The 12,994-nt window shown below is 40.2% G+C and overlaps 1 protein-coding gene across 2 annotated transcripts in view; it reads right to left on the reverse strand.

The window, feature by feature from the left end:
- Nucleotides 1–12,994, reverse strand: part of ADCYAP1R1 (ADCYAP receptor type I) — a 141,523-nt gene that overhangs the window by 1,482 nt on the left and 127,047 nt on the right. For both annotated transcript variants that reach the window (XM_066313852.1, XM_066313843.1), the window contains exons 15-16: nucleotides 1,962–2,091; nucleotides 1,693–1,734 (exon numbers count right to left, since the gene is read on the reverse strand). In XM_066313852.1, coding sequence (XP_066169949.1) covers nucleotides 1,693–1,734; nucleotides 1,962–2,091 — 172 coding nt within the window. The remainder of the gene's footprint in view (nucleotides 1–1,692; nucleotides 1,735–1,961; nucleotides 2,092–12,994) is intronic.

Raw genomic sequence — 12,994 nt, forward strand, 5'->3', positions numbered from 1 at the left:
AAAACTACAGGGAGGAAAAATCCAACTGGAAAACTTATATTATCCTTCTAGGACCTCTAAACTCCTGTTTTGGTTAAAGCATCGACCTTTACAGATTAGATGCAGCATGGAGTTATATTCTCTGTAGAAAGGGAGTAGTGTTTGCATTTGAAAGAGTGAGATATTCCAAACATTCTCTTGCTGTAGGAAATTTAGTGGAGGCACAAGATATTTTCTAATTACCATTTTCTGATATCTTGAGAGGGAAAATGGCTTTAATTAACCTGGTTGTGTTGGTTTGGCTAAAACCAACTCCTTTTGAGGGCCTTCAGGAGATCTTGACTATGCCCAGGAGAAAACCCATAGGTTTGTTTGATGGGCTTGGAGATTGTTGTGGTTTATCTGAGAAGGAATCACTTGGATTAAGGAGTTTGGGACATTTTTGTACCAGTGATCAGCAATGCCAGGCTATACCTGCACTCAGACCCCTTGAAAAGAAGAAAAGAAGGTGATTTTAGGAAAAGACTCCAAATGTTGGGCTGCACAAGAGAAGTGTGGCAGTGGAGGAGAGAATGGATGAACTCAGGATGTCCCATGTTCCTCTTAAGGCAACAATGAGCAGGGAGCCCTTTTCCATCAATTCAGAAAACAATTACCTCAGATACTCAGTCAGATAACCAGGCAGGGAAATGCAAATTGGAACAGGAGAACCAGAAAAAAACACAAATGTGGCCAGCAGCAGCAGCAAGTGCCATGTCCTGAGAGGAGTGTGAGGGAGGCCTGCAAGGCACCCAGGTGGTGTCTGGGGGATGGCTCTGGGCAGGTGACACCCCTGGGCTGTGTGTGATGAAGGTGACAGGGCTCAGGAGAGAAGCTGGCACCAGTTGGGTGGTGCCAGCAAAAAGAGGCCAAAGACCCATGAAAACTTGATCTCCAGTGAAAGCTGGAAGGAATTAGAGTGGTAAGATTTAGAGAGGGTGGATGATCTGCAAGAGGGGAAGGAGACCACACTGAGAGGTCAGCAATGATTTTTATTTATCCTGGCATGGAATGGTTTGGGTTGGAAGAGACCTTAAGGGTCATCTCCTTCCACCCCTGCCACGTGCAGGGACACCTACTATCCCAAGCTGCTCCAAGCCCCATCCAGCCTGGCCTTGGACACTTCCAGGGATCCAGGGGCAGCCACGGCTTCTCTGGGCACCCTGTGGCAGGGCCTCACCATCTTCATCTTCACCAATCTCAGTGATGGGACTGAAGGCACCACCACCAGTTTGGCTGATGGCTCCAAACTGGGTGGTGACAGGGACATGTCAGACCTCTTGGAGAGAGCTGGACAGGCTGGGAGAGTGGGCTGGCAAGAACAGGGCAACAACAAAACCAATGCAAAATTCTCCACCTGGGATGGCATTTCAAAAGAGACCTGTCCATGCTCTACCCCTTCAGGAGGCCTTAATCTGAGCCGTCATCTCCTGTAAGGCCAATGTTTTGGTTTGATAAAGACATCACAAATCGTTTTTTAGGGTTAGGTGGTGGTGTTTTTTTTGTTTTGTTTTGTTTTGTTTTGTTTTTTTCTGAGAATTGTGAGATTCAGACTAAAGTATCAGGGATTATGGTAGATGAGGAGTTAGAATGGACAGCAGGAACAGCAGTTACTCCCACAAGAAAATGGGATGTGGATGACAGGTGAGGGACATTTAATATTAAAAGTCTTACCTCCCCATTCAAGAAGCAGTAGAGAACAGCAACAACAAAACCCTGAGGAAATGGGAGAGAAAAAAAAAAGTAATTCAAATCCTGAAGGAATGACAGAAAATATCTGAAGTTACAAAAACCAACAACAAGCAAACCAACAAACCCCAAATCCTGGTGTAGAAAACATAGACATAAATGAGCGGAGACACACTCTGAGAGCTGTGCATGCAAAGTGACTACAAAGAACAGAGATTTGGCTCTAAGGAAAGCTGAATTCAGCGTGTAATCACCTGGAAGGATCCCAGTCCCAATTCAAACACCAGCCTCTCCCGCTTACTGACATTCTCAGGAGAAAAGGCAAACACCGTGTAGTGAATTCCAAACAGAGGGATCAGCAGCAGGGTGGAACGAGCCAGTCTCCTGTCACAACAGAGGGAAAGAACTTTAATGCAGCCTTGCAATTAGCAACCTGCACTTTTAATTAAAAGAAGAAAGCACGGAGAGTATTTTGCTGACGGACTTTCGGGAATACGTGCAGCGCGTAATTGTACAAACAAATAGGCAACGCTCCTGTTTGTTCCCAGAGACTGTTTGCACACACACAGCAGTTTGCTCCCCCCTTCTTCACACTGCTACAGTAATGGCACATTAATTATGCTTAATGCCCTCTGCTGCTATTTTAATTTGCGTTATTATAAGCAGGGATTTTCTTCTACCACGCCAAAAAAACGAGGGGAATCTTGCTAAGGGATTCAGACTGCTACCATGGTACAATCATAAACCTCTCACCCAATTGCTTAATCCCAGTGGAGAGTTTGAAGTCACTTGTTTTTCACTGGTTTGTGCATATGTGTGTGAATAGGTTTCTGCACAGAAAAAAAAAAAAAAAAATCCAAAACGACCACAGAAATAAAGCTAAAAAACCAACAGCCATACAAATAAAAGTTAACCCCATCTGCAAGTTCTTGTACTCACAACTATTCCTGAAGGCTTGATTTTGGTCTCAGTTTATACTGTTGGAAACCTAAGTGCAATTCCACTGTTTAACCACTTCACTGCTTCAGAATAAAGAGGTTTCAGAGGGAAATCAAGCTCAGTAGATAGAAAAAAAAGGGATGGAAATGAGTATTTTACATGTGATCATTTAAATACTGAAATTCCCCCAAAGCAGGGGCCAGCCAAGGCTTGTGCATGTTTTGGTGAGTGTCACTGTCTGACTGAGCAGCCAAAAAAAAAAAAAAAAAAAAAAAAAAAAAAAAAGAGCAAAGAGAAAGCAAATGTTGATCTGAAAAAAAGGCAAGTGCTTATTAAAAACAAAGTGACCTAAAAAAACCTCCAGGTCATTTTCAGAGGGGAAGAATATAATTGATTATGTTCAGGTAAGTGAAGAAGGCAGATGGAGGACCAAGGAAGGTAAAAAGCCATAAAATTCTTCAAAGAGCTGCCTTATTTGTTAAAACTCAAATGTCTCATCTGCTTTTATCCATTTGGTGAGTTGCAGACAGATTTGAGTTTGCTAATACGTGCTTAGTGATAACCCAAAATGATGTGTTTGTTTTAGCAGCACTGGTGGTTTAATTAACACACTTTCAAGAATTTTGTGAGCACAATTATCTCCAGTAGTGGTCTGGGAATGGGACATGAGTGCAGTGCTGGTATTTATCAGATTTTGGGCCCCAAATTTGGGACAAATTGATCACAACTTTTACCTGGAGACTGCGCTAAACACACCTGAGCCATAAATCTGATGGACACCAAAACACAGATCTTGGTGGAAGACCCCATAAACCAGAGAACAATGTTCTTGTGGGTTATAAAATCAGACATTGGCAAAAAGCTTTTGAAAAGAGAGAAACAACCTCGGAGCAGGGTGATGAAGAGCATTCAGAGTGTGCAGCTTTGAACATCTCTAAAGAAAGTAATCCATACAGGAGTGAGCCAGTGTAAAAGAGCTTTTGGAGCCCTCTCTAGTCCTTTTTTCTCTATGGACATGCAATCAGGTTAATAAAAAGGAACAGAAACATTGAGGAAGAGATTGTAGAATAATGTTATCTCTTAAAAAATGGGATGTAAAGAAGATAAGTGTCTTAAACTAGTTATGGAATTAAAAAAAAAAAACATATTAAAGGTTAAAAAATCAAATAAACGAGACAAAAAAGTGTCATCTCTCCATATCTTCTATCATTTATATTCAGACTCAATGACAACAACAACAAAAGGATAAATGTTGTTTTGATCTAAAAGTGAGAATAGAATTGTCTGTTAATATGTTCTGTCTCACTGCACTCTTGGGAGATTAATTTAGGGGAAGATGCAGAGGAAGTCTTTTTTTATTGTCAGTTTTCTGGCATTAATCATACCTGATTAATCACACAATTAGTTTGTAGGATCTGGAAATATAATGCCATCATCAATTTATTTGAGGTGTTGTCTTCAATATTGTCATAAAAGTGAAGAAGAAAATGCATTAAATAACATATTTGGAAGTTCATAGATTATTAAGACAAATAATGAAGAAAAAATATTTTAATTATAAGAAAAAACTTGAGAGACATTAATACTTGTATGGATAATGATAAATTGTTTTTTTTTCAAGAATATTTGGAAGAGAGAAGACTTAAAGCAGGTCCTGTGAGATGTGTAAGTTTATGTGCAACAGGGAATGAAAATCCTAAAGGATGCAGTGGAATTATCAGGTAACAGCCAAGAATATTAATCCTCTTTTCTTCCCCAGCTTTTTCAGACAGGAAAGAAACTTAGGGGAAGGGACTGGATCTATAAGTTCTGAGGACAATAATTGTTCAAGTGGCTGTTTGGAAGATAATGTTCTCCAAGACATCTAGCAAAAGCCTTGTTCAAATTCTAAAAGGGAGACAAAAGTCTTCAGGTTACTTTAAGAAAAAAATAAATTTGAATATCAATGTTTGCTGATTCTGTTTTCCAGCTGTTATTTTTTCTTAAAACCACTTCAAAACATAAGACTTTCTCCAGTGGCATGGCTATGAACACTGACTTGCCATTAAGTGTCAGTACAGACAAATAATGGTACTCTCTGTTCTCCCTCTTTCCTCTACTGAATAAAGAATTCATTCAAATTTCTAGCTGAAATTAGAACTTCATCATAAAAGAAACACTAAGGAGGAACATTGTCTAATTTGACCAATCTTTGAAGGAATCATGCTTTTGTTTTTCCATTGCACATCCACATTTATTAAGGAGACTGCTAAAGTCTCGACTGCAAAGCCTTTTTGAGAAAAAAAAATCAAAAAGAGAAGAAAAAACCTCCAAACTACAGCCTTTGATGGAAGATTATATTGCTGCTTTGTCACTTAGTCCTGCCTCTCTAAAGCAAGAGAATTTCCCAGTTTAAAGGCTGTCCTAAGTTAAATACTTGGATCAAATATGAACTTTTGCAATGAGGACATCAAGGTTCGTAGTCTTGAAAAGCAAAGTTCACTTCAGCAAAGTTTGAACATACATAGCATAGATATTGATAATGAAATTATTTTTTATATGCCTCTAAAGTCAATGCAGAGAAAAAAATACACTTATAAAACATAATTATTGTGTGCTACAGATGTCTTTTTAACAAGAGGTGACTCCTGTTGTAAACCCCGTGGGTACTGAGTGCATCTATTGATGTATGTATTGATTAACTTAATGCAGTGACATATCTGCAGTGATGGCATCTATTTTTAGTTAAATCAAATGCACACTTAAATTCCCTTAATTGTCCATGAAGAGCAAGAACCACTGACACGCGAGGACAAATCCTCTGCCCCTAAGGAAATTCTTATCACATCCTTAATCTATCTATTTACCTCAAAGGGAACCTGGATTGAGTTTGTCACACAAATTTCTGGCCCTGTATATTTGTGAGGTTTAGATTAGAGGAACCCAATTTCTCTGGCCAAAGGTACATATTCATCATCCCTGGAATAAATCTGTGCAAAAAAGAAATCGTGACAGTATTTCAAATTGAAGGATAAAGAGCAAACCATGAAGGCACAGGATGTCATTAGTAATGAATTGCTCAACACAGCTCATGTTTCATAAACTGAAGGATCTCTTTTATCACATAATGCTGAACAAATTAACGTGGCTTTCAGGAACCTCAGTAATCTCCCTGACACATCATTTCCAGTCTTTCCCAAAAATTTAATTAGGTCTGTAGCATCACTTCCAAAACACCTGAGGTAACAGCTGAACACCTGAATGATTCCAGATTTTTAGTTTTCCCATGCAAAAACCACATCTTCAGACCTAAGACTTGAAAAACAGGGAAGCTTACCAAGACTTTTATACTTCAATAGACACAAAAAACCTGTGTTTAAATACCTCCTGTTTAGGCTGAACTCTTCTTGCCCTTGACTAGGTAGAGGATTTCACCTTAGAGAGTTATCAGACTCCCATCTTTCAGAAACATGTCAGAAAAATGTAAAATTTGGTTCTCTGCAAAGGCCCAATATGACATCTGTGCTGCATCAGGGTGTCCATTAGGCAGTGAACTTTATACTTCAAACTGTCTCCTCCTAAACCTAACTCCTAGTTTTACCTAGGTGTTCTTAGTCTTCAGCAGCTCTCTGTGTAGAAGATGGAGCTGCTCCTTTATGTCTTCTCTATTTCTAGCTGCTTTTCCATGGTTGCAATCTGTTGACTGAATATTTTTCAGCGTCTTCATTGTTCTATTTCTTAAATACCTCAAAGATATATGAAATCACACAGAAAATGCACCCTAATTTTGTTTCTAATTAAAAAAAGTAACCATATATGCAGTTATGTTACAAACCAATCTTTTTTTGCTTAATGGTGTTGAAGATAACTACTAAATATTCTTTAGCAAAATCCTGCTGTTTGGGTCTGTGTGTCAGGACACCTCAGAGAATGTTCACACTTATAAAACTGCTGTGAAATTCAGGAGACACATCATCAGAAAACATATAATAGATGCCTGAAATTGCACCTCATCTAAACAAAATGAGAGGATGACCTTGATGTTCTTTTCCAGCCTTAATGATTCTGTGACTCTGTGAAAACCCGTGGGCTTCTTGTGCAAGGAGTAAGGAGTCAGGTGGACTATTGGATAGTGATTAATTCACACAACTCTTGGCTGAATGGCTTTTATTCACTCTTCTAGATACTTCACTCAACGTTTGGTGATATTTTACCATGTTGGACTGAACTTAATGATCTTGGAGGTCTTTTCCAACTCAGTGATTCTATAATTCTGTAACTTCTGATGGACATGATTAATTTTGATATTAGGTCAGCTTCAGCCTTTCCTCACCCCTGGGTGTTTATTTAATTAACTTCACTCAGTTCAATGGACCAAAGATGTTTTTGGACAAAAGACCAAAAGACCCACTGAGGGTCTGATTGACACAATCTCACCCAGTTTTTCTAGGAAACTTTCAGGTGAAACATTTTCTCTTAGTATGAAGGTGCTCACCTCTTTGCTGTACAATAAAGAACAGCTATTAATTCTGTACAGACACTACCCAAAACCATAAATAGCATCAGCAGTAATTCTAAACAAAAAAAAAAGAAAAAAGAAAAAAGAGAGGAAAAAAAAAAAAGAAAAACCACCTTAAAATCCTCGATCGTGGCGCATCAGCAAAAAAGCACAGTACAAGAACAAAAATAAAAATATTCTACATGCAACAAGAACTAAATGAATGCTTTGCTCTCTGGTTTACTTCCCCTCTGCTCTCATCCGTTCATTAAATTGCAACATGCGTCATACACACACAGTAATGTCACAGGAGTGCGTACACTTACAGGGTAATGGTTGATAGTTCTGACATCTTGCAAGAGTGCTGGTTAGCCCTCTTAGGCTTACAGTAGCATTTCTGAACGCAGCTGCTAAATATGACAAGATTAGCATTTTTTTCAGCATATCGTGAAACAGGCCAAGGTAGGTCACTTTCAACACAATTTCATGAGACACGTCACAAGGATGGAAAGCGGGCACGACAGAATGGAGTCACGGCACGAACCAGCTGCTCGACTGAAGCAGAAATTTAAAAAAAAAATAAATTAAACAAAAGGAATTAAAGCGGGCTGGCTGCTGCTGGCCGTTGTGATGTGCTGACTCACAGGACAGAGCAGAACTCAAACACCCTGAAGGCGCCGACGTGTCCCAAACACGCACGACCTGCGTGGTCTGGTTTTGTACAGGGGTTCACAGAACAATATACTGAATGGAAGCTGACTGCATGCTCATGGAGAACAATCAGAGAGGAACACGAACTCGTAGGACGGGGGATCAATCTAAGGTGAACTGGATCAGGTGTTGCTCATTTTCACTGCAGTGTGGAGCTCTTCCTTTGAACAGAGTTCTAGTAAGGACACCAAAGTGCATTTCCCGTCTTCCTTGGTGATGGGGAGGGGGCTCAGTGTGGGATCTACATGTTTTGCTGGGAATTTTGGAGGTATCACTTATTTTTTGTCACGCTCACTAAGACAGTGTGCTCATCAAAGCAGCAGGCTCATACACTGTGGAGCAGGACCTTGACCCCTTCATAGTTGGATTCCAGGAACAGCTGCTGCAGAGAACAAGATAGTTCCTTTCCAACCAGCCAGCAGAGGACAATTTAAATCAGTCACAAGAAGGGTAAGCTGAAACATGGAAAGGCATTTGCAGGGATCCTATAAGAGATTTTAGAGCTGGGCTGAAAAACGTGAAAATTGAAAATAGTGATTTCTTGTTGACTTTCAAAGGGAGAACTTTTGTTCTCAACCCGTGGTTGTTTTGGTGGGGGTCACCTCAGGAGAGGTTGGATGTTTACAGCACAGTTGTCTAAGGAAAATGGACATCCTTAGGACCCTGAGAATCACCAGAATAAGCAGTTGAGAGAGAAATACATTTATTGGCCAGGTGCATCTGACCTGTTTTAAGTGTCCACTCTAGGACAGATGAACACAAAACACCACTGAGCACCCTTACTAAATCTCCATTAATATAAAAAATAATACTTGGATTTTTAAAGCAATTGCCTTCAAGGCAAGCATTTGAATTTCAGACAAACCCAACTCTATTTCTGTTACACAGTCTAAGATCTGTGTTCACAACTCATGGAATTTACAATCTAAACTGTAAACCAGGATAAATTGAAAGCATACTAAATTTCTCCCTACTTTTAACTCCTTTAACTCAACTCCCACTACTGGAGTTATGTTTTGCTTCCTTTTGGATAATCAAAGCCTGATAACTGTGTTGCTATTTAGTATTACAGTATAAGAGCAGGAAAGAACACAGTCTTGTAGCATGCACACATCCAGAAAATAGAAATAGTAACTGTGTTTCAACTCATAAAATGGATTGAATTTCCTGGATGTTGCTGAGGAAGTAAAAATGAAAATGCCTGCTCCTTTTATCTATAATTTCTGTGCTAGATTTTTGCACCACCTGCTCTTTATAGAGCTGATTTAGGTATTAATTATCTGCTCAGACTGATCAAAAATTGTAGGGATAGTTGCCTTTTATTGTGACTGAGGATTTCAGAAGTGACCACGGATTTTGAGTGCCATTCATTTTTTGGATCACTTGATCTGAACCACATTTCTCAGAACAATTTTTGCCACAAGAGGGCTGCTCAGCCTGTGTTGGAAAGAAGCACTTATGAGGCATATTAAGGTACAGAATCTGAAAAGGAAAAAATCTAAAAATCAATAATCACTTTGAAAAGTCTTAGCCGTGGGTTGTTGTAGAGGCTTGTGGTCTTTAATGATATACTTAATGTTGCCATGGCAATCTGGAAATAAATTCCCATCCATGTTTCCTTTACTGCTAATGCCCCATTTTATTTGACAAGGATTGATTTTTTTCATAGGTTTTCCTGGTGAATAGACCAAACATGACAGCACTTGGTATTTACTAGAATTATTGAAAAAAAAACAAGAGTTGATTTTGAAAATATTATCTATGGATTAACTGCTGCTCCCCGCCCAGTGAGGGGACATTGACACACGGGTTTGTGATAGAAAACAATGCTAAGGAAAACCTTAATATTTTAGTGCTGTTAGCACTTATTTTCTGCCATTTCTAATTTCGGTAGAGTCACCTCTCTGATCTTAGATGGTGTATACAGATCTTTAGAGTACAAAAATTTATAGACGTTTTCTTTCCTTTCTCCCTCCCCTTTTATTTTGCAAACTTTATTTATAATCAAATTAGAGACATTGGTGGAAGGAAAGGGAGGAAGAGAGAAGAGACAGAGGAGGCAGGAACCAGAAAAAAAATAAAATATATATATAAAGGAGGAAAATATGGACAAATAGAAGAAAATGAACAGAAATGAGCTCATGGCTATGAAAACACTGCACGAATCAGGGCAGGATCCTCAGACCTCTGTAGGCAGACAGAGAACGGAACCGGCCACATCTAACTCTACGTGCCAAAGACAGATTCCAAACTGAACTATCACCTTGGACTCAGTCAGGGACAGAGCAGGGACCCCCAGGCTGGGCTGGCCTGTGTGACAGAGACACCTAAGGCACAGGGGATGATGCTCTGTGTGACAGAGGTGCCCTGGTCCCCCCGAGTGACCATAGACGACGACCGGACTGCTCAGATCGAGCACGAGACTTTAGACAGCTAAAGGCAAACAAGCTGAGTCTCACCGCAAGTGTCCTGGGCAGGGACTGCAGCTGCATCTGGGAGGAAGAGGGAGGGTGCTAGGGTGGAAGGGGAAAGAAAAAGTTAAACACTCCCGGGGTGAAACGAGCGATGGATGATGTGGCTGAAGGCCACCGCGCCAGACCCAACACCTGGACGTCTCAATGCGAATGGGAGAGAACACAAATCGGAGGCAAAAGGAGTTGCAATTCAATTCTAGATGTCTCAGAGGTGCTGAAGAGGAGTGAAACGAGCATGCTGATCCAGGGGAAGGACGTTATGCTGCATTATCCGAGTACATTCCTGATGAAAATGGTCAGGGCTCTGAATTTAGGTCGCTACCAGCACACAGGGAATGATGAGGTTTGTGCCTTGTCTCTGAATGTGCTGAAGGGGAACCCTTTGGGAAATGCAGTAAAGGCAGAACTTGACTCATGCAAATTCAAACTGTGCCTCATGAAGAATCTTTGTGCACCCTGCTCGAGCAATTCTGTGTAATCTCACCATGAGTGGGATTGGCAGCTGGGGAGTAGCAGGAGAAGGAATGCAGAAACAAATCAAAGAAATAAAGCATTGAAAATACAGTAGAAAGTTAACCAAAGTGGAAGTAGAGAGATTGTATCGGAGAGAGAGGAGAAAACTGAAAAGTGGGTCTATATAATTGATATCACACACCCTTTTCCCCTCAGCTGATACTTCTCTATCATCTCTTCCTTCCTGCTCAGTAGCTGAGGATTGCCTGAAGCTGCTCCTTGTTTCCCTCCAAAACACCAACTACCTTTACAAATCCCAGATGGGAAAGTTTGGCAAACTGCCTGAAAGCTCTCTTAAGCAAAAGTCCTTCTCAAAAATTAAGAAAAGATTAAGATAAAACATTTTTTTAAAAATGTCATTTAAAGGCTCTCTGAGCTGATTAATGCTGGGAATACTTGTTTAGCTGGCTAAGATATCTTTGGCTTGCTCATTAGCTTTCACTGGCAACTTTCTGTGGGCAACAAACAGGTTCTACAATTCTATCCCACTGCAGTGGCTGCAGCTCTGACCCTCTGTGTGCAGGCAGAGTCCTTCACCCCTCTCATCCAGACACAGAGCAAGCACAGGGGCTCCTCAGCAAAGCTCTCTTTTTGTTGTATTTCCTCTAATTTTTGAGGTTAACAGAATATCTGTGTGCCTTTTTCCTTGTCACCTCGTGCCAGCTTGGCAGGCACTGGTGAGAAACAGGCCTTAAAGTGAGATTTGCCTGACCTGTTTTAAACCTGTTGTTTAAAGTGAAATAAACTTTAACTAAAGGATTTTATTCTCTGGACTGGGTAGGTCTCTACTGAGAGTGGAAGGAGCGCAGGAGGATTGTTTTATTAAACCAGGTGGATCCCTTACTGTCTTGCTAAAAGTACAACAAATATTGTGCTCTTAATGGAAAAAAACACCAACCAACCAAACAGAAAAAGGAAACTCTATCAGCTTTTAATGAAAAACAAATCCCAAATTCTTAGTCTGGTTACCTAGAGTTCTACTTTTCCTTGCTAATGCCACCAAAATAAGAAGCTGAAGCTGAATGAGTGCTTGCAGACTAATGTTGTGGTTGAAAATAAATGTTTAACAAACGTGAATTCGGACTGGAACTTTTTGTCCAGTAAACCTGACCCTTGAGTAGATCTGAGGCTTGAAGGTGGAACAGAATGGTCAAAGAGAGCAAAAAATCACATCTACAGTGCTCATTCTTGGCTTTTCCAGCTTCTACAGAGTGAACATAAAAAGAAGGATAACTATACTTGGAGTTAAATAATGAAGAGATTAGGCCTAATATGCTCTAGAGAATAAAGCTTGTAGCAAGAGGGCAAAATTCTTCCAACAAAAAAAGCCTTTAAATGAACTGTAACTTCAAGGCTCTGTTTCCTGATCCTTCCTCTGTATTAATTCTGGAGCTCCTGCTTTACCAGTCTGGGTTATCCTCCCTGACTCCAGAGCACAGATCCAAGTTGTGCCCTGTGGAATAATTCTGATGGAGGTGCAGTACCACAGCTGAGGTGCAGCAGACAACAGAATGTTCAGTGAGAAAAATGTACCAGCCCAAATGAGATTCTTATATAAATTAAGATTTTGAATACTTTATTGTTTTGAATGAAGAATGTGCATATCCAAATCCAGTTATAAATATTGGAGAATGGGATTTAGCTTGTTGCCCTCGAAAGAAAGCAAATGAGCAAAGCCCACAGAGTGTTCATTGCCCCAATCTGACAGAAGAAGTGGATTTTCAAGCATTACAGACAGGTTTTGGTTCCTGTCAGCTGGCAGAGCTCAGCATCAGTATAACTACACTGGGTTTATGTAATTTGCAGCTCTGAAGCTGCAGTTGCACTGTTTTGACTCACCTGCCTTACATGTCACACAGTATCCCTGCAGATTCCTGGCACAACCCATCTCTGCAACTCTCCTTAAGGAAAAAAGAGTGCACTGCCTTTGTTAAATAACCCTGGGCTTGCAGACATTTAATCAGCTGAACAACTCCAGTGTTTCCATTGGAAATATAAAGAGGAATTACAGTTTGGAAATCCCTCAGTAATGATACAAGTGGGACTAAGACTGTGATATGAACCTTAAACATGGCTTTGGATTGGTCCTGTCTTTTTTTTGAGGTAGTTTGCATTTGTTTAAATAACCTTTACTGAGACTTAATTCTGTATTAAGCAACAGTAGCCTGGTGGC

This window comes from Sylvia atricapilla, chromosome 1 (assembly GCF_009819655.1).
Source record: "Sylvia atricapilla isolate bSylAtr1 chromosome 1, bSylAtr1.pri, whole genome shotgun sequence".
Taxonomy (NCBI): Eukaryota; Metazoa; Chordata; class Aves; order Passeriformes; family Sylviidae; genus Sylvia; species Sylvia atricapilla.